Raw genomic sequence first — 20,047 nt, 5'->3', positions numbered from 1 at the left:
ATCTGGGAGGTGGCGAAGGTGGTGCCCGACCAGAGTGACCACATTGTGTCCTTGGAGGCGGAGGTGGAGGAGGTGGGGGAGGGTGGGGGGAGGGGGTGAAGATGGAGGGGGAAGGGGGGATAGGGGGACAGGAGGGTGGAGGGGATGGGGTGGAAGGCATGGAGGGGAGGGAGAGGAGGGGTTGGAGGAGAGGATAAGGGGGAGAAGGTGGAGGGGGGACGAGTGGGTGGGGGAGAGGGGGGAGGTGTAAGACACGTAAGGTGAAACATCTGGGGGATGAATGGATCGGTCCTGAGGAGCTTTGAGAGCAGAGGTGATTTTCTTGCAGGAGACGTATCTCTGGGTGAAGGATCAGGTTAGGTTGTGGAAGGGATATGTGGACAAGTATTTTACTCGGGGTTTTATTCGAAGACGAGGGGCGAGGGGCCGTTTAGTTGAGCAAGAAAACGGGGTTTGTGTGGGCTAGGTGGATGCAGGGCCCGGGAGGGAGGTTTGCAATAGTGAGTGGAGTGTAGGAGGGGGTGCCTGTTGCCTGAGTTAAAGTTTCTGTGCCTAACTGGGATGATGTGGGGTTTGTAAAGAGGCTTCTGGGGGCGATTCTGGACTTGGATTTGCATCAGCTGATCATGGGAGGGGATTTCAATTGTGTGATGGAGCTGAAGGTGGACAGGTCGAGCCCCAAGTCGATGGGAAGGTCAAGGACGGTGAAGGAGCTGGAAGGGCCTATGGAGCGAAGGAGGATGGCAGATCCGTGCAGGTTTAGAAAGATGGATGGGGGGAGTACCCACCAGCTGCACGGTGGTACAGTGGTTAGCACTGATGCTTCACAGCTCCAGCGTCCCAGGTTCGATTCCGGCTTGGGTCACTGTCTGTGCGGAGTCTGCACGTTCTCCCTGTGTCTGCGTGGGTTTCCTCCGGGTGCTCCGGTTTCGTCCCAAAAGACATTCTGAATTCTCCCTCTGTGTACCCGAACAGGCGCCGGAATGTGGTGACTAGGGTATTTTCACAGTAACTTCATTGCAGTGTGAATGTAAGCCTACTTGTGACAATAAAGATTATTATTTTAATTACATTTTGAAGTATTGTGTTCAGTTCTGGACACCTTAAAGAAGGATGTGACAGCCCTGGAGAGAGTGCAGAAGAGATTTACTGCAATGATACCAGGAATGAGGAATTTTAGATACAAGGAAATATTGGCGAAATTGGGCTTGTTCTTTGTGGAGCAGGGAAGATTAAGTGGCGGCCTTATTGAGGTGTTCAAAATTCTGAACAATTTTCAACGGGTGAACGTTGGGGGGTGGGGGGCTAATCACGTTCATGTGCTTTGGTCCTGTCCAAAGCTAGAGGATTACTGAAAGGTTTTTAGGGTAATTTCTAAAGTGGTGTAGGTGAAACTGGACCCGGGCCCCCGGGTGGCCATATTCGGAGTGTCGGACCAGCCGGGGTTGGAAACGGGTGCGGAGGCAGATGTTGTAGCCTTCGCCTCGGTGATCGCCCGAAGGCGGATCCTGATAGGTTGGAGAGCAGCCTCCCCACCCTGTGCCCTGGCGTGGCGGGGGGACCTGTTGGAATTCTTCACTCTTGAGAAGGCTAAGTTTGAACTGAGGGGAAGGCTGGAGGGGTTCTACAATTCAGGGGCATTATTCATTATGCACTTTCGAGAACTGGATAACATTGAACATTAGTGGGGAGGGGGTTGGGAGGGTTGGGGGGAGGGGGGCGGTGTGTTAATGGTGACTATGGGCGATTCCTGATTCCTTTTTGTTATTTGTTTGTGTTAACATGCGGGAAGTTGTTTGGGGGTTGTGGGAGGATGGGATTGTTGTTGATATGGGGATTGACATTATATTCGTTCCTGCTTATTGTTGGTGGGTGCAAATTTGGGAGAAAATGTGAAACAGGAGAATAAAAATATCTATTCTTTTAAATTTTGATAGGGTGAAGAAGGATATTCTGTTTCCACTAGATAGTTTGTCAGTGACGGAGCGCGGCACAATTTCAATATGGTCAGCAAGAGAGCTGGGAGTGAGATGAGGAGAAACTTCTTTACTCAGTAAGATTGTGCAGACAATCTCGCCTCCTAACTCGGTTTCTCTGGCCACACCCGCTGCCTGACCTGCTGGGTTTACAGCACTTTCTGTTTCTATTTCAGATTTCCAGTATCCGCAGTCTTTTACTTTTATTCCGATGGAAGAAGTCTTGTGCTTTGTGAATACTGTGTGTTGTTTGATTCAGATAGAATATACAGCCACAAAGATTTGAAGGTTTATTGTCTCAGTTTAATGGCCTCTGTCAGTCCAACAAAATAAAGTACAGAGAAAGCAATAGCATTGAGACTGTTACAGAGCAGCCTGAAGAGATGACACTGACATTCCGTGTCATGGCTGACGGGTGCTGTCCAGCACTCAGAGGTGAGTATCCCAAGTTTCAACCTAACCCAATACAGACCCATTCATCACTGATCTTTTCAGCTTATGGATCTGCTCTAATCTCAGGCTGGTTACCAAGCTTCTCCTCGTGGATCACCGGGATGGATCGGTCTTGCTGGTTTAAGTCATCTCCTGTTCTGATTTTTGGGCAGCACAATGTCAGTAAACCATCATTAGACAGTGAACAGGTAATAGAGGCCTGATCCAGGTTACTGGGCAGATGGTAAATGCGTCGAAATTCACGGGAAACCCGGCCTTGGTCCTCCTGCAGAGAGACAAACATGGTAATAATAATAATGACAGACTCAATCCACAGTGACAGATGGAAGTAAGAACACTGAACAAAGAACAATACAGCAGAGGAACAGGCCCTTCGGCCCTCCAAGCCTGCGCCAACCAAGGTACCTGTCTAAACTAAAACCGTCTGCACTTACGGAATAATCCATAACATAAGAACATAAGAACTAGGAGCAGGAGTCGGCCACCTGGCCCCTCGAGCCTGCTCCACCATTCAATGAGATCATGGCTGATCTTTTGTGGACTCAGCTCCACTTTCCGGCCCGAACACCATAACCCTTAATCCCTTTATTCTTCAAAAAACTATCTATCTTTATCTTTAATTATCCTTCCATTCCTACCCTATTTATATATTTGTCTAGATGCCCCTTAAATGCCGCTATCGTACCTGCTCCCACCCCCTCCCCGGGCAGCGTGTTCCACATATTCACCACCCTCTGTGTAAGAAACTTTTCTCACACATCTGTTCTAAACTTTTCCCCACACACTTTAAACCTATGTCCACCAGTACTTGACTCTCCTACCCTAGGAGAGTTGTTTTTCGTGGAGCAGAGAAGATTAAGAGGCGGCCTTATTGACGTGAACATTTTGGTCCTGTCCAAAGCTGGAGGATTACTGGAAGGAGGTTTTTAGGGTAATCTCTAAAGTGGTGCACGTGAAACTGGACCTGGGCCCCCGGGAGGCCATATTCGAGGTGTCAGACCAGTCGGGGTTGGAAACGGGTGCGGAGGCAGATGTCGTAGCCTTCGTCTCGTTGATCGCCCGAAGGCGGATCCTGATGGGTTGGAGAGCAACCTCTCCACCCTGTGCCCTGGCGTGGCAGGGGGACCTGTTGGAATTCTTCACTCTTGAGAAGGTTAAGTTTGAACTGAGGGGAAGGCTAGAGGGGTTCTACAATTCATGGCCATTATTCATTAGGCACTTTCAAGAACTGGATAACATCGGACATGAATTGGAGGGGGTGGGTGGGATGGTTGGAGGGAGGGGGGTGTGTGTGTTAATGGTGACTATGGGTGATTCCTGATTCTTTTTTGTCATTTGTTTGTGTGAACATGGGGGCAGTTGTTTGGGGGTATCCACTCTGTCCATGCCACTCATAATCTTGTAGACATCGATCAGGTCGCCTCTCAACCTCCCGTCATTCCAGTGAGAACAGACCGAGTTTATCACAGGTTTCCCATTTCTACATGATGTGCAATCCATGTACACAAACTCCCCTTTCTATCATCTGCAAACTTAGCAACAGAGCCTTCAGTTCCTTCTTCCAGATCATTAATGTATATTGTGAAAAGTTGTGGTCCCAGCACAGACCCCTGAGACACACCACTAGTCATCGGCTGCCATCCTGAAAAAGACCCCTTTATCCCCACTCTCTGCCTTCTGCCAGTCAGCCAATCCTCTATCCATGCCAGGATCTTACCCTTAACACCATGGGCTCTTAACTTATTTAACAGTCTCCTATGCGGCACCTTGTCAAAGGCCTTATGGAAATCTAAATAAATCACATTCACTGGTTCTCCTTTGTCTAACTTCCTTGTTACCTCCTCAAAGATCTCTAACAGATTTGTCAGACACAACCTCCCTTTAGAACATAGAACATAACAGCACAGTACAGGCCCTTCGGCCCTCGATGTTGCGCCGACCTGTGAAACCACTCTGAAGCCCATCTACACTATTCCCTTATCGTCCATATGTCCATCCAATGACCATTTGAATGCCCTTAGTGTTGGCGAGTCCACTACTGTTGCAGGCAGGGCATTCCACACCCTTACTACTCTCTGAGTAAAGAACCTACCTCTGACATCTGTCCTATATCTATCGCCCCTCAATTTAAAGCTATATCCCCTTTGACAAAGCCTTGCTGACTCAGTCCTATTTTATGCACTTCCAAGAACTTCACAATCTCGTCTTTAATAACAGACTCTAAAATCTTACCAATGACCGAAGTCAGGCTAACCGGCCTATAATTTCCCATCTCCTGCCTCCCTCCCTTCTTAAACAGCGGTGTTACATTAGCCACTTTCCAGTCCTCTGGGACCCTTCCTGCCTCCAGTGTTTCCTGAAAGATCATCACTAATGCTTCCACAATCTCCTCAGCTATCTCTTTTAAGATCCTGGGGTTCCTCATACGACAAGCTCTTCATTCCAGGGATCATTCTTGTGAACCTCCTCTGGACCCTTTCCAAGTCCAGCACATCCTTCCTTAGATACGGGGCCCAAAACTGCTCACAATTCTCCAAATGGGGTCTGACCAGAGCCTTACACAGCCTCAGAAGTACATTCCTGGTCGATTCTAGCCCTCTCGATATGAATGCTAACGTTGTATTTGCCTTCTTAACTGCCGACTGAACCTGCTCTCTATCGACATATGGACGATAAGGGAATAGTGTAGATGGGCTTTAGAGCGGTTTCACAGGTCGGCGCAATATTGAGGGCCGAAGGGCCTGTACTGCACTGTAATGTTCTATGTTCTATGCTCGTTAACCCTAAGAGAATCATGAACAAGGACTCCCAAGTCCCTTTGTGTTTCTGATTTCCTAAGCATTTCCCCAGTTAGAAAATAGTCTATGCCTCCATTTCTCCTTCCAAAGTGCAGAACCTCACACTTTTCCACATTGTATTCCATCTGCCACTTCATTGCCCACTCTCCGAGCTTGTCCAAGTCCTTCTGCAGCACCCTTGCTTCCTCAATACTACCTGTCCCTCTACATATCTTTGCATATCTTTGACCCAGCTCAAACACTAGTCCTGACTTACAATGCCCCCCTATGGCATTGGGCGGTGCTGGCCCACAGGTGGGACGATGGCATGGAACGTTCTATTGCCTTTGCATCGAGAGCTCTGGCAGACGCGGAATGCCGCTATGCCAAATAGAAAAGGAGGGTTTGGAAGTGGTATTTGGGGTCGAGGCGTTCCATCAGGATGTCGAGGGCAGCACTTCTCCATTGCGACCAATCACAAGCCTCTTCAAAGAGGACAAAGGGGTTCCCCTCATTGCATCAGCGAGGATTCAGCTTTGGCCGTTTCTGCTCACTGGGTTCTTGCTCCAACACCATTTGGATACACAGATAGCCATGCTGGCGCCCTTAGTCATCCCGCTGCCAATGGGTCCCCGTCCCACCAGTGGCGGATGAAGTAGTGGCGACCCTAAATTTTATCGATCCTCTGCTGCTGATGGCTGTTCAGATTCAAGGATGGACTCAAAGAGTTAGGAAGCTCCGCCCACACACTATTAAATGGCGGATTACAAGGAATCCCCCTGGCAGCCCAACGGTCCAATGCCCAGAAACTCCAAGAGCTAAGCGTGGAGGATGGCGCTGGGGGACTCGCAGGGCCATCTCACAGCAGGTTCAGGAGTCGCAGTTACAGAGTAGTCGCCTGGGTACATCAAAGATGACGATGCTGGCTTGAAGATCCACCTGGTGGCCTGGCATCGATGGGACATAGCGAGAGTCATACGCAGTTGCCCACCATGCTGGGAGCAGCAGAAGCTCCCACTGGTGGCCTCCCTTCACCCCTGGGAATGGCCAGTGTGTCTCTGAGTGAGACTGCGTGATGCTTTCACTGGGCCTTTTATGGTGTCTATGTTTCTCATTGTTATGGACACCTCTGCGAAATGGCTCGACATTTATAAAATGACCTCGACGGGGACTTTAATACAGTCATTGATCCAAAGTTGGACCGGTCGAGCTCAAAGACAGGGAGGGTGCCAGCAATAGGGAAGGAACTAAAGGGGTTCATGGAGCAGATGGGTGAGGTAGACCCATGGAGGTTTCGTCGACCAAGAGCGAAGGACTTTTATTTCTTTTTGCATGTAAATGAAGTATGCTCCCGGATCGATTTTTGTATCCTGAACAGGGCTCTCTAGCGGGGGTGGTATATATCGAGTATTTGGCGATTGCTGTGTCGGACCATGCCCCACATTGGGTGGATTTACAGGTGGAGGAAGGGGGCCAGCGACCACAATGGAGATTGGACGTAGGACTGTTAGCGGACGAGGGGGTGTGCGGGCGGGTGAGGGACTCCATCCAGAACTATCTGGAAATAAAAGACACGGAGGAAGTCTCGGCAGCAATGGTTTGGGAAACACTGAAGGCAGTGGTTAGAGGGGAGTTAATATCGAAACAGGCCCACTGGAGGAAGGTGGAGAGAGCAGAGATAGATAGGTTGGTTGGGGAAATACTCCAGATAGACAGGAGATACGCGGAGGCCCCGGAGGCAGGGTTATTGAAGGAGCGGCGGAAGCTACAGATGGAGTTTGGTATGTTGTCTACGGGGAAGGTGGTGGAGCAGCTGAGGGAGGCGAGGGAGGCAATATACGAGTATGGAGAGAAGGCCAGCAGGATGCTTGCACACCAGCTAAGGAAATGAGAGGCAGCCAGGGAGATAGGGTAAAGTGAGGGACAGAGCTGGGAACATAGTCTTGGACCCAGCAGGGGTGAACGGGGCCTTTAAGGAGTTTTACAGCCGGCTATATGAGCTGGAACCCCCAGCTGGGGTAGAAGGGATGAGGCAGTTTCTGGGAGGGCTGGAGTTTCCGAGGGTGGAGGAAGGGTTGGTGGATGGGCTGGGAGCCCCGATCGGGATTGAGGAAATAGCAGAGGGGCTGAGGCCAGACAGTCGGGTAAGGCCTCGGGACCGGACGGCTACCCAGTGGAATTTTACAAAATGTTCTCTGAGATGCTGGGACGTGCTGGTGAGGACATTTAATGAGGCAAGGGAGCGAGGTGTTCTTCCCCCGACAATGTCACAGGCCTCGATCTCACTGATCCTGAAGCGGGAGAAGGACCCTGAGCTATGCGGGTCATTCAGGCCAATCTCCCTACTGAATGTTGATGCCAAACTGTTGGCTAAAATCTTGGCCTCAGGAATAGAAGATTGTGTCCAAGAGGTGATGGGGGACGACCAGACGGGGTTTGTTAAGGTCAGGCAGCTAACAGCCAACGTTAAAAGGCTCTTAAATGTGATAATGATGCCCCCAGAGGGGAGGGAGGAGGAAGTGGTCGCGATGGATGCAGAAAAGGCCTTGGACCGGGTGGAATGGAACTATTTGTGGGAGGTGTTGGGGCGGTTCGAGTTTGGGCGGGGCTTTAGTGATTGGGTCCGGTTGCCGCACCAGGCACCAGTGGCGAGTGTCCGAACGAATCGGTTGACATAGATACATAGACGATAGGACCAGGAGGAGGCCTTTTGGCCCTTCGAGCTGCTCCGCCATTCATCACCATCATGGCTGATCATCCAATTCAATAGCCTAATCCTGCTTTCTCCCCATAGCCTTTGATCCCATTCTCCCCAAGTGAAAATGAAAATTGCTTATTGTCACAAGTAGGCTTAATGAAGTTACTGTGAAGAGCCCCTAGTCGCCACATTCCGTCACCTGTTCGGGGAGGCTGGTACGGGAATTGAACCATGCTGCTGGCCTTCCTTGGTCTGTTTTAAAAGCCAGCGATTTAGCCCAGTGAGCTAATCCAGCCACCTCTTGAATATATTCAAAGTTTGAGTATCAACTACTTCCTGTGGTAATGAATTCCACAGGCTCAGCACTCTTTGGGTGAAGAAATGTCTCCTTGCCTCTGTCCAAAATGGTTTACCCTGAATCCTCAGACTGTGACCCCTGGTTCTGGACACACCCATCATTGGTAACATCTTCCCTGCATCTACCCTGTCTAGTCCTGTTAGAATTTTATAAGTCTCTATGAGATCCGCCCTCATTCTTCTGAACTCCAGTGAGAACAATCCCAACCTAGTCAATCTCTCCACATATGACAGTCCCGCCATCCCTGGATTCAGTCTGGTAAACCTTCGCTGCACTCCCTCGAGAGCAAGAACATCCTTCCTCAGAGAAGACCAAAACTGCCCACAATCCCATCAGTTTTCCCAGCACCATTTCTCTACTAATGTTGATCTCCCTCAGTTCTTCCCTCTCACTAAACCTTTCATTCTCCAACATTTCTGGTATTTGATTTGTGTCCTTTTGTGAAGACAGAACCAAAGTATGTATTCAATTGCTCAGCCATTTCGTTGTCCCTTATTATGCATTCCCCTGTTTCTGTCTGTAGGGAGCCTACATTTCTCTTTACCAATCCCTTTCTCTTCAGATATCTGTAGAAACTCTTAGTGTCAGACTTTATGTTCCCTGCAAGCTTCCTTCCGTACTGTACTTTCCCCTTCTTAATCAATCCCTTTGTCCTTCTTTGCTGAATTCTAAACTGCTCCCAATCCTCAGACCTATTATGTTTCTTGGCCAATCTGTATTCTTCTTCCTTGGATCGGATACTATTTCTAATTTCCCTTGTTAGCCATGGATTGGCTCTCTTACCCATTTTGCTTTTGTGCCAGACAGGAATGAACAGTTGCTGTAGTTCCCCCAAGCGTTCCTTGAATGTTTGCCATTGTCTATCCACTGTCATCCCTTTAAGTAACTCTCCCCAACCTATCAAGACCAACTCACGCCTCGTATCCCCATAGTTCCCTTTGTTAAGATTCGGCACCCTAGTCTCCGAATCAACTACTTCACTCTCCACCTTGATAAATTTCCATCATGTTATGGTCGCTCATCCCCAAGCCAGATTGGCAATGATTCACTTCTCATTACACAGTACCCAGTCTAAGATGGCCTGCTCTCTCGTTGGTTCCTCCACATATTGGTCAAGAAAACCATCCCGTATACACTCCAGGAATTCCTCCTCTACGACACTGTGGCTAATTTGATTTGCCGACTCTTTGTGAAGATTAAAATCACCCATGATCACCGATATTCCCTTGTTACATGCATCTCTAATTTCTTGTTTAATGCCATTCCCAACCTCACCACTGCAGTTTGGGGGTCTATATATGACACCCATTAATGTTTTTTGTCCCTTGGTATTTCTCAACTCCACCCATCCAGATTCCACATTGTCAGAGCTAATATCCTTTCTCACTATTGTGTTAATTTCCTCTTTAACCAGCAGTGCCACGTCACCACCTTTTCTTTTCTGTCTGTCCTTCCTAAATACTGAAAACCCTGGGACATTCAGTTCCCATCCCTGGTCACCCTGCAGCCATGTCTCCGTAATCCCAATTATATCAGACCCATTTATATCTATCTGCGCGATTAGTTCATCCACTTTATTGCGAATGCTCCGTGCGTTATGGCACAGAGCCTTTAAGTTTGTCTTTTTCACAATATTTGTCTTGCTCCCAATAGTTTGAATTTTGCCCCGTTTGAATTTTTCCCTTTTTTCTCCACCTATCACTTTTCTTATTCACTTTTCAACTTTTTGTTTTTGTCCTTGCTCCCTATTTCTCTGACTCCTTGCGTAGGTTCCCATCCCCCTGGCATAGTAGTTTAAACCCTCCCGGACTATTTTAAATTGCACCAGGGGTCGAGGCGGGGATGCCCCCTCTTCCCACTGCTGTTCGCTTTGACCATAGAGCCACTGGCGATGGCGCTGAGAGCTTCAAGGGACTGGAAGAGGTTGGTCCGAGGGGAGTAGAACACAGATTCTCGCTATACGCCGACAACCTGCTCCTGTATATTCCCGACCGTTAGGGGCGGATGGGAGAGATTATGAGGATTTTAGGGGAATTTGGCCAGTTTTCAGGGTACAAATTGAATATGTGGTAAAGTGAGATGTTTGCGATCCAGGCAAGGGGGCGGGAGAGGCGTTGGGGAGAGCTGCCGTTCAGAGTGGTGGGAGGGAGCTTTCGTTATTTGGGAATCCAGGTGGCACGGGACTGGGGGCTGTTACATAAACTAAATCTGACCCAGCTGGTAGAACAGGTGAAGGAGGACTTTCGAAGGTGAGGGAGGGGTCTTTGCACTATATTTGTATTTGTATTGTTTACTGTTATTATTATAAAATTATAAATGCCTTAATAAAATCTATTTTTTTTTAAATAAAATGACCTGGACTACACCAAGGGTCACCGTCGAGAAGCTTAGGCGATCATTCGTAACTCAGATCCCTGAAGTTCTGGTGATGGACAACAGATTCATTAAGCTGAGTCCAGCACATCAGCACCTCCCCTACCACCCCGCACCCAACGGCCTGGCTGGCAGGGCGGTCCAGCACCGCCCCTACCACCCTGCACCCAACGGCCTGGCTGGCAGGGCGGTCCAGCACCGCCCCTACCATCCTGCACCCAACGGCCTGGCTGGCAGGGCGGTCCAGACATTCAAAAGAAGCACGCAACTGGCACGATTCCTTTTTAATTACTGGACAGCGGCGCATGTGACAACACGGGTGGCGCCAACAGAACTGCTGATGGTTCAGGGCCCGGTTAAAGCTGACTTTCCCGAACCTGTGGAGAAAGTAGAAGTGCAGCAAGATGCACGGACTGTCAGGTGCCAGGACAGAAGTTCCAATCAGGGGACACGGTCTACGCCCACAACTTTGGAAACAGGGCACACTGGATCCCTGAAGTCATGATCGAGAAAACAGGGCCAGTCCCCTATAAAGTCAAGGTCCAATGAAAAGATGTGGACCACAGAAGCGGGAGTCTGCGAGACACAATGCCCAGCCAGAGACATCGATACCTCCACCTGGCCAACAGCACCCCTCAGCCAGAGAACGCTTCAGAATGTGGCCCAGTGACCGGACCAGAGGAGGAAGATCACTCTGGCTCGGGTGGAATCCGGCACATCAGCCCCACCCCCTACCCCTTGATTAATAAGGGGATCAGGGGTTATGGGGAGAAGGCAGGAGAATGGGGATGAGAAAATATCAGCCATGATTGAATGGCGGAGCAGACTCGATGGGCCGAGTGGCCTAATTCTGTTCCTATGTCTGTGATCTTATATGGACACAGAGGCGTAAGCGCAGACGGACTTGCTATGTCCGGGGCCAAGGTTCCGTCAATAGCCCTCTGGAGGTGCCAGAAAAAGGCGGTTGACCAACCGGTGCACACCACCCGACCCAGTCCCGCCACAGGCAGAAGCTCAGCCTCGAGCGAAGCGGCGTAGGAGGGCCACCGCTGATGGGGAACCTTTGGCCTTTGGGGGGGAAGGTCTCATAACCCCCACCGGGCCCACGGGGGAATCATTACCTGATGGGAGTTATGTACAGGCCCCCTAGCAGTAGTCAGGATGTGCGGCAGAAAATAAATCAGGAGATTGAAAAGGCATGTAAAAAAGGCAATATTACAATAATCATGGTGGACTTCAATATGCAGGTGGACTGGGAAAATCAGGTTGGTAGTGGATCCCAAGAAAAGGAATTTGTGGAATGTCTAAGAGATGGTTTTTTGGAGCAGCTTGTGACAGAGCCTACTAGGGAACAGGCAATTCTGGATTTGGTGATGTGTAATGAGGCAGACTTGATTAGGAAACTTAAGGTGAAGGAACCCTTGGGGAGCAGTGACCACAATATGATAGAATTTACCCTGCAGTTTGAGAGGGAGAAGCTGCAATCAGATGTAACAGTATTACAATTAAATAAGGGTAACTACAAAGACATGAGGGAGGAGCTGGCCAGAGTTGATTGGAGAAGGAGCCTAGCAGGGAAGACAGTGGAACAGCAATGGCAGGAGGTTTTGCGGGTTATTAGGGAGGCACAACAGAAATTCATCCCAAGGAGGAGGAAACATGCTAAGGGGAGGACAAGGCATCCATGGCTGACGAGGGATGTCAAGGACAGCATAAAGAACAAAGAATATTACAGCACAGGAACAGGCCCTTCGGCCCTCCCAGCCTGCGCCGATCCAGGGGCGAGATTCTCCAACCCCCCGCCGGGTCGGAGAATCGCCGGGGGCTGGCGTGAATCCCGCCCCCGCCGGTTGCCTAATTCTCCGGCACCGGGTATTCGGCGGGGGCGGGAATCGCGCCGGCGCCGGTTGGCGGGCCCCCCCGCCCATTCTCCAGCCCGGATGGGCCGAAGTCCCGCTGCTAGAATGCCTGTCCCACCGGCGTGGATTAAACCACCTACCTTACCGGTGGGACAAAGTAGCGCGGGCGGGCTCCGGGGTCCTGGGGGGGGTGCGGGGCGATCTGGCCCCGGGGGCCTGGCCCGCGATTAGGGCCCACCGATCCCCGGGCGGGCCTGTGCCGTGGGGACACTATTTTCCTTCCGCCATCGCCACGGTCTCCACCATGGCGGAGGCGGAAGAGACTCCCTCCACTGCGCATGCGCGGGGATGCCGTCAGCGGCCGCTGACGCTCCCGCGCATGCGCCGCCCGGCAATGTCATTTCCGCGCCAGCTGGCGGGGCACCAAAGGCCTTTCCCGCCAGCTGGCGGGGCGGAAATCAGACCGGCGCCGGCCTAGCCCCTCAAGGTGAGGGCTTGGCCGGTCAAGATGCAGAGGATTACGCACCTTTGGGGCGGCGCGATGCCGGACTGATTTGCGCCGTTTTGGGCGCCGGTCGGCGGACATCACGCCGTTAATGGAGAATTTCGCCCCAGATCCTTTATCTAAACCTGTCGCCTATTTTCCAAGGATCTACTTCCCTCTGTTCCCCGCCCGTTCATATATCTGTCTAGCTGCATCTTAAATGATGCTATCGTGCCCGCCTCTACCACCTCCGCTGGCAAAGCGTTCCAGGCACCCACCACCCTCTGCATAAAAAACTTTCCACGCACATCTCCCTTAAACTTTCCCGCTCTCATCTTGAAATCGTGACCCCTTGTAATTGACACCCCCACTCTTGGAAAAAGCTTGTTGCTATCCACCCTGTCCATACCTCTCATAATTTTGATGACCTCAATCAGGTCCCCCCTCAACCTCCGTCTTTCCAACAAATACAATCCTAATCTACTCAACCTTTCTTCATAGCTAGCACTCTCCATACCAGGGAACATCCTGGTGAACCTCCTCTGCACCCTCTCTAAAGCATCCACATCCTTCTGGTAATGTGGCGACCAGAACTGCACGCAGTATTCCAAATGTGGCCTAACCAAAGTCCTATACAACTGTAACATGACCTGCCGACTCTTGTACTCAATACCCCATCCGATGAAGGCAAGCATGCTGTATGCCTTCTTGACCACTCTATCGACCTGCGTTGCCACCTTCAGGCTACAATGGACCTGAACTCCCAGATCTCTCTGTACATCAATTTTCCCCAGGACTCTTCCATTGTCCGTATATTCCGCTCTTGAATTAGATCTTCCAAAATACATCACCTCACATTTTCCTGGATTGAACTCCATCTGCCATTTCTCTGCCCAACTCTCCAATCTATCTATATTTTGCTGTATTCTCTGACAGTCCTCCTCGCTACCTGCAACTCCACCAATCTTAGTATCATCTGCAAACTTGCTAATCAGCCCACCTATACCTTCGTCCAGATCATTTATGTATATCACAAACAACAGTGGTCCCAGCAAGGATCCCTGTGGAACACCACAAGTCACCTTTCTCCATTTTGAGACACTCCCTTCCACCACTACTCTCTGTCTCCTGTTGCCCAGCCAGTTCTTTATCCATCTAGCTAGTACACCCTGAACCCCATACGACTTCACTTTTTCCATCAACCTGCCATGGGAAACTTTATCAAACGCCTTACTGAAGTCCATGTATATGACATCTCCAGCCTTTCCCTCATCAATTAACTTTGTCACTTCCTCAAAGAATTCTATTAGGTTTGTAAGACATGACCTTCCCTGCACAAAACTATGCTGCCTATCACTGATAAGTCTATTTTCTTCCAAATGTGAATAGATCCTATCCCTCAGTATGTTCTCCAACAGTTTGCCTACCACTGACGTCACGCTCACGGGTCTATAATTCCCTGGATTACCCCTGCTATCCTTCTTAAACAAAGGGACAACATTAGCAATTCTCCAGTCCTCCGGGACCTCACCCGTGTTCAAGGATGCTGCAAAGATATCTGTTAAGGCCCCAGCTATTTCGTCCCTCGTTTCCCTCAGTAATTTGGGATCGATCCCATCCGGACCTGGGGACTTGTCCACCTTAATACCTTTTAGAATACCCAAAACTTCCCCCTTCCTTGTGCCGACTTGACCTAGAGTATTTAAACATCTATCCCTAGCCTCAACATCCGTCATGTCCCTCTCCTTGGTGAATACCGATGCAAAGTACTCATTAAGAATCTCATCCATTTCCTCTGACTCCATGCATAAATTCCCTCTTTTGTCTTTGAGTGGGCCAATCCTTTCTCTAGTTACCCTCTTGCTCCTTATATACGAATAAAAGGCTTTGGCTTAACCCTGTTAGCCAAACATATTTCACGACCCCCTTTAGCCCTCTTTATTGTGCGTCTGAGATTTGTCCTACTTTCCCGATATTCCTCCAAAGCTTTGTCAGTTTTAAGTCGCCTAGATCTTATGTATGCTTCCTTTTTAATTTTAGCTAGTCTCACAATTCCACCAGTCATCCATGGTTCCCTAATCTTGCCATTTCTATCCCTCATTTTCACAGGGACATGTCTGTCCTGCACTCTAATCAACCTTTCCTTAAAAGACTCCCACATTTCAAATGTGGATTTACCTTTAAAGAGCTGCTCCCAATCCACATTCCCTAGCTCCTGCCGAATTTTGTTATACTTGGCCTTTCCCCAATTTAGCACTCTTCCTTGAGGACCACTCTCGTCTTTGTCCATGAGTATTCTAAAACTTACGGAATTGTGATCGCTATTCCCAAAGTAATCACTGACTGAAACTTCAACCACCTGGCCGGAATCATTCCCCAATACCAGGTCCAGTATGGCCCCTTCCCGAGTTGGACTATTCACATACTGCTCTAAAAAACTCTCATGGATGCTCCTTACAAATTCTGCTCCATCTACGCCTCCAACACTACATGAGTCCCATCCAATGCTGGGGAAGTTAAAATCTCCCATCACGACCACCCTATTGCTCCTACATTTTTCTATAATCTGTCTACGTATTTGTACCTCTACTTCTCGCTCGCTTTTGGGAGGCCTGTAGTAAAGTCCCAACAATGTTACTGCACCCTTCCTATTGCTTAGCTCTACCCATATTGCCTCAGTGCTCGAATCCTCCATCGTGCCCTCCTTAATCACAACTGTGATATCATCTCTGACCAGTAATGCAACTCCTCCACCCCTTTTACCTCCCTCTCTATCCCTCCTGAAGCATCTATACCCTGGGATATTTAGTTGCCAGTCTTGTCCTTCCCTCAACCAAGTCTCAGTAATAACAATAACATCATATTCCCAGGTACTAATCCAAGCCCTACGTTCATCTGCCTTACCTGCTACACTTCTCGCATTGAAACAAATGCACCTCAGACCACCTGTCCCTTTGCGTTCATCATCTCTTCCCTGTCTACTCTTCCCCTTAGTCACATTGAGTTTATTATCTAGTACCTTACTGGCTTTAGTTGCTGCCTCTTTACTGACCTCTAACTTCCTAATCTGGTTCCCATCCCCTAAAGGCAAAAGAAAAAGCATACAAAGTGGCGAGAATTAGTGGGAAGCCAGAGGATTGGGAAACATTTAAAAGCGAGCAGAGGACAACTAAAAAATCAACAGTGCAAGTTAGATAGTAATATAAAAGTAATATAAAGGAAGATAGGAAGAGTTTCTTTCAATACATAAACGGTAAGAGAGAGACAAAAATAGACATTGGACCACTGGAAAATGTGGCTGGAGAAGTAATAACAGGAAACAAAGAAATGGCAGACGAACTGAATAGTTACTTTGCATCAGTCTTCACGGTGGGAGACACCAGTGGGATGCCAGAGCTCCAGGAGAACCAGGGGGCAGAGGTGAGTGCAGTGACCATTACTAAGGAGAAGGTTCTGGGGGAACTGAAGGTGGATAAGTCACCCGGACCGGATGGACTACACCCCAGCGTCCTAAAAGAAATAGCTGAGGAAATTGTGGAGGCATTGGTGATGATCTTTCAGGAATCACTGGAGGCAGGAAGGGTCCCAGAGGACTGGAAGGTGGCTAATGTAGCACTCCTGTTTAAGAAGGGAGGGAGGCAGAAGACAGGATATTATAGGCCGGTTAGCTCGACTTCGGTCATTGGTAAGATTTCAGAATCTGTTATTAAAGATGAGATCGCGAAGCACTTGGAAATGCATAAAATAGGACTGAGTCAGCACGGCTTCGTCAAAGGGAGGTCGTGTCTGACAAATCTGTTAGAGTTCTTTGAGGAGGTAACAAGGAAGTTAGACAAAGGAGAACCAGTGGACATGATTTATTTAGATTTCCAGAAGGCCTTTGACAAGGTGCCGCATAGGAGACTGTTAAATAAGTTAAGAGCCCATGGTGTTCAGGGTAAGATCCTGGCATGGATAGAGGATTGGCTGACTGGCAGAAGGCAGAGTGGGGATAAATGGGTCTTTTTCAGGGTGGCAGCCGGTGACTAGTGGTGTGTCTCAGGGGTCTGTGCTGGGACCACAACTTTTCACAATATACATTAATGATCTGGAAGAAGGTACTGAAGGCACTGTTGCTAAGTTTGCTGATGATACAAAGATCTGTAGAGGGACAGGTAGTATTGAGGAAGCAGGCGTGCTGCAGAAGGACTTGGACAGGCTGGGAGAGTGGGCAATGAAGTGGCAGATGGAATACAATGTGGAAAAGTGTGAGGTTCTGCACTTTGGAAGGAGGAATCTAGGCATAGACTATTTTCTAAATGGGGAAATGCTTCAGAAAGCAGAAGCACAAAGGGACTTGGGAGTCCTTGTCCACGATTCTCTTAAGGTTAATGTGCAGGTTCAGTCGGCAGTTAAGAAGGCAAATGCAAAGTTAGCAGTCATGTCAAGAGGGCTAGAATACAAGACCAGGGATGTACTTCTGAGGCTGTATAAGGCTCCGGTAAGACCCCATTTGGAGTATTGAGAGCAGTTTTGGGCCCTGATTCTAAGGAAGGATGTGCTGGCCTTGGAAAGGGTCCAGAGGAAGTTCACAAGAATAATCCCTGGAATGAAGAGCTTGTTGTAAGAGGAACAGCTGAGGACGCTGGATCTGTACTCCTTGGAGTTTAGAAAGTTGAGGGGGGATCTTATTGAAACTTACCGGATACTGCGAGGCCTGGATAGAGTGGACGTGGAGAGGATGTTTCCAGTTGTAGGAAAAACTAGAACCAGAGGACACTATCTCAGACTAAAGGGACGATCCTTTAAAACAGAGATGAGGAGGAATTTCTTCAGCCAGAGGGTGGTGAATCTGTGGAACTCTTTGCCGCAGAAGGCTGTGGAGATCAAATCACTGAGTGTCTTTAAGACAGGGATAGATAGGTTCTTGATTAATAAGGGGATCAGGGGTTATTGGGAGAAGGCAGGAGAATGGGGATGAGAAAATATCAGCCATGATTGAATGGCGGAGCAGACTCGATGGGCCGAGTGGCCTAATTCTGCTCCTGTGTCTGATGGTCTTATTATCGATCTCCTCGTGGAGTACGAGCTTCCCAGGAAGGGGGCGGAGGACACCCAGCTCAGGCTCGTTATATACCCAGCATTAAAGCCGGCCCAAGCAGGGCCCATCATGTCGGTTGTCCCAATGGGGAGTGTGATTGTGGATCGTTACTGCCAAAGGCAGATTATTGTTAAAAGTAAATTAAATCATTCCCATCCTACTGCTGGCTTCCTTGGACATTAAAGTTGGGAATTCTGCAGTCGGGGAACAGACAGTAACTTCTTTGGTTGCAGACATGATTGCAAAGTGGAATGCTGCCTTCCTGCTGCAAGGGTCATGGATATCACCGATCGGCTACAGAACATTCTGGAGGCCGAGGTGGTGGTTCCAACAATATAGGGAGAGAAAGGGTTAATGTCCTGCAGGCTGAACTGTGGGAGTTTATAAGAGATGAGCAAACAGGACCTCAAAGATAGTAATCTCCAGATTACTCCCAAGGCCAATTGTCAGTGATATAGAAATAGGAGAATGTACCAGATGAATGTGTGGCTGGAAAGATGGTGCAGGAGGGAGGGATTCAGATTTTCAGGGTTAGGGGATGGTTCAGTGGAAGGTGGGATCTGTACAAGCTGGATGGTCTTACCTGAACAGGACCAGAGCTTTTCACAGTAACTTCATTGCAATATTAATGTAAGCCTATTTGTGACAATAATAATGATGATTATTATTATTAGAATCCTAACCGACTAACCTCTCCTCATGTGACAGTCCCGCCATCCCAGGAATCAGTCTGGTAAACCTTCGCTGCCCTCCCTCTCGAACAAGAATATGCTTTCTCAGACAAGGAGACCAAAACTGCCCACAATACTCCAGGGGCGAAATTCTCCCCCAACGGCGGGATGCCCGCCGACTGGCGCCAAAGCCGGCGCAAATCAGACGGGCATCGCGCCGGCAAAAAGGTGCGGAAGTCTCCGCATCTTTGGGGGCCGAGCCCCAACATTGAGGGGCTAGGCCGACGCCGGAGGGATTTCCGCCCCGCCAACTGGCGGAAATGGCGTTTGTTGCCCCGCCAGCTGGCGCGGAAATGCGGCGCATGCGCGGGAGCGTCAGCGGCCGCTGTCAGTTTCCCCGCGCATGCGCGGGAGCGTCAGCGGCCGCCGAAAGTTTCCCGCGCATGCGCAGTGGGGAGAGTCTCTTCCGCCTCCGCCATGGTGGAGGCCGTAGCGGAGGCGGAAGGGAAAGAGTGCCCCCACGGCACAGGCCCGCCCGCGGATCGGTGGGCCCCGATCGCGGGCCAGGCCACCGTGGGGGCACCCCCCGGGGTCAGATCGCCCCGCGCCCCCCCCCCAGGACCCCGGAGCCCGCCCACGCTGCCTGGTCCCACCGGTAAATACCAGGTTTGATTTACGTCGGCGGGACAGGCAATTCCTGGGCGGGACTTCGGCCCATCCGGGCCGGAGAATCCAGCGGGGGGTCCCGCCAACCGGCGCGGCTGGATTCCCGCCCCCGCCCAATCTCCGGGAGCGGAGACTTCGGCGGGGGCGGGGGCGGGATTCACGGCGGCCAACGGCCATTCTCCGACCCGGCAGGGGGTCGGAGAATGACGCCCCAGGTGTGGCCTCACCAAGGCTCTGTATAATTGCAGCAACACATCCCTGCTCCTGTATTCAAAACCTCTCGCAATGAAGGCCAGCATACCATTTGCCTTCTTTACTGCCAGCTGTACCTGCATACTGACCTTCGGTGTCTGGTGTACAAGGACACCCAGGTCTCGTTGCAAATTCCCCTCTCTCAATTTATCCAGTTTATTCAATTTATGGTTATTCAGATAATAGTCTGCCTTCTCACATTTGCTACCAAAGTGGATAACCTCGCATTTATCCAAATTATACTGCATCGGCAATTCAGTTGCCCACTCACTCAACTTGTCCAAATCACACTGAAGCATCTCTGCATCCTCCTCACAGCTCACCCTCCCACCCAGATCCAATAACATAAACCACAAGCTCTCGAAACCACTTAACATGTGTAAATAAACATTGTGTAATT

The 20,047-nt window shown here is 49.8% G+C and overlaps 1 protein-coding gene across 1 annotated transcript in view; it reads right to left on the bottom strand.

The window, feature by feature from the left end:
• Window positions 1-2,257: 2,257 nt before the first annotated feature.
• cryaa (crystallin, alpha A) overlaps window positions 2,258-20,047 on the bottom strand; it is a 91,586-nt gene continuing 73,796 nt past the window's right edge. Inside the window, exon 3 of the mRNA XM_072513051.1 lies at window positions 2,258-2,694. Within this exon, the coding sequence (XP_072369152.1) occupies window positions 2,473-2,694 (222 nt within the window). The 3' untranslated portion in view covers window positions 2,258-2,472. The remainder of the gene's footprint in view (window positions 2,695-20,047) is intronic.

The sequence above is a fragment of the Scyliorhinus torazame genome, chromosome 8 (assembly GCF_047496885.1).
Source record: "Scyliorhinus torazame isolate Kashiwa2021f chromosome 8, sScyTor2.1, whole genome shotgun sequence".
NCBI classification, from domain to species: domain Eukaryota; kingdom Metazoa; phylum Chordata; class Chondrichthyes; order Carcharhiniformes; family Scyliorhinidae; genus Scyliorhinus; species Scyliorhinus torazame.
Note: the sequence above shows the minus strand (reverse complement) of the source record. Positions and strands in the feature narration are given on the sequence as shown.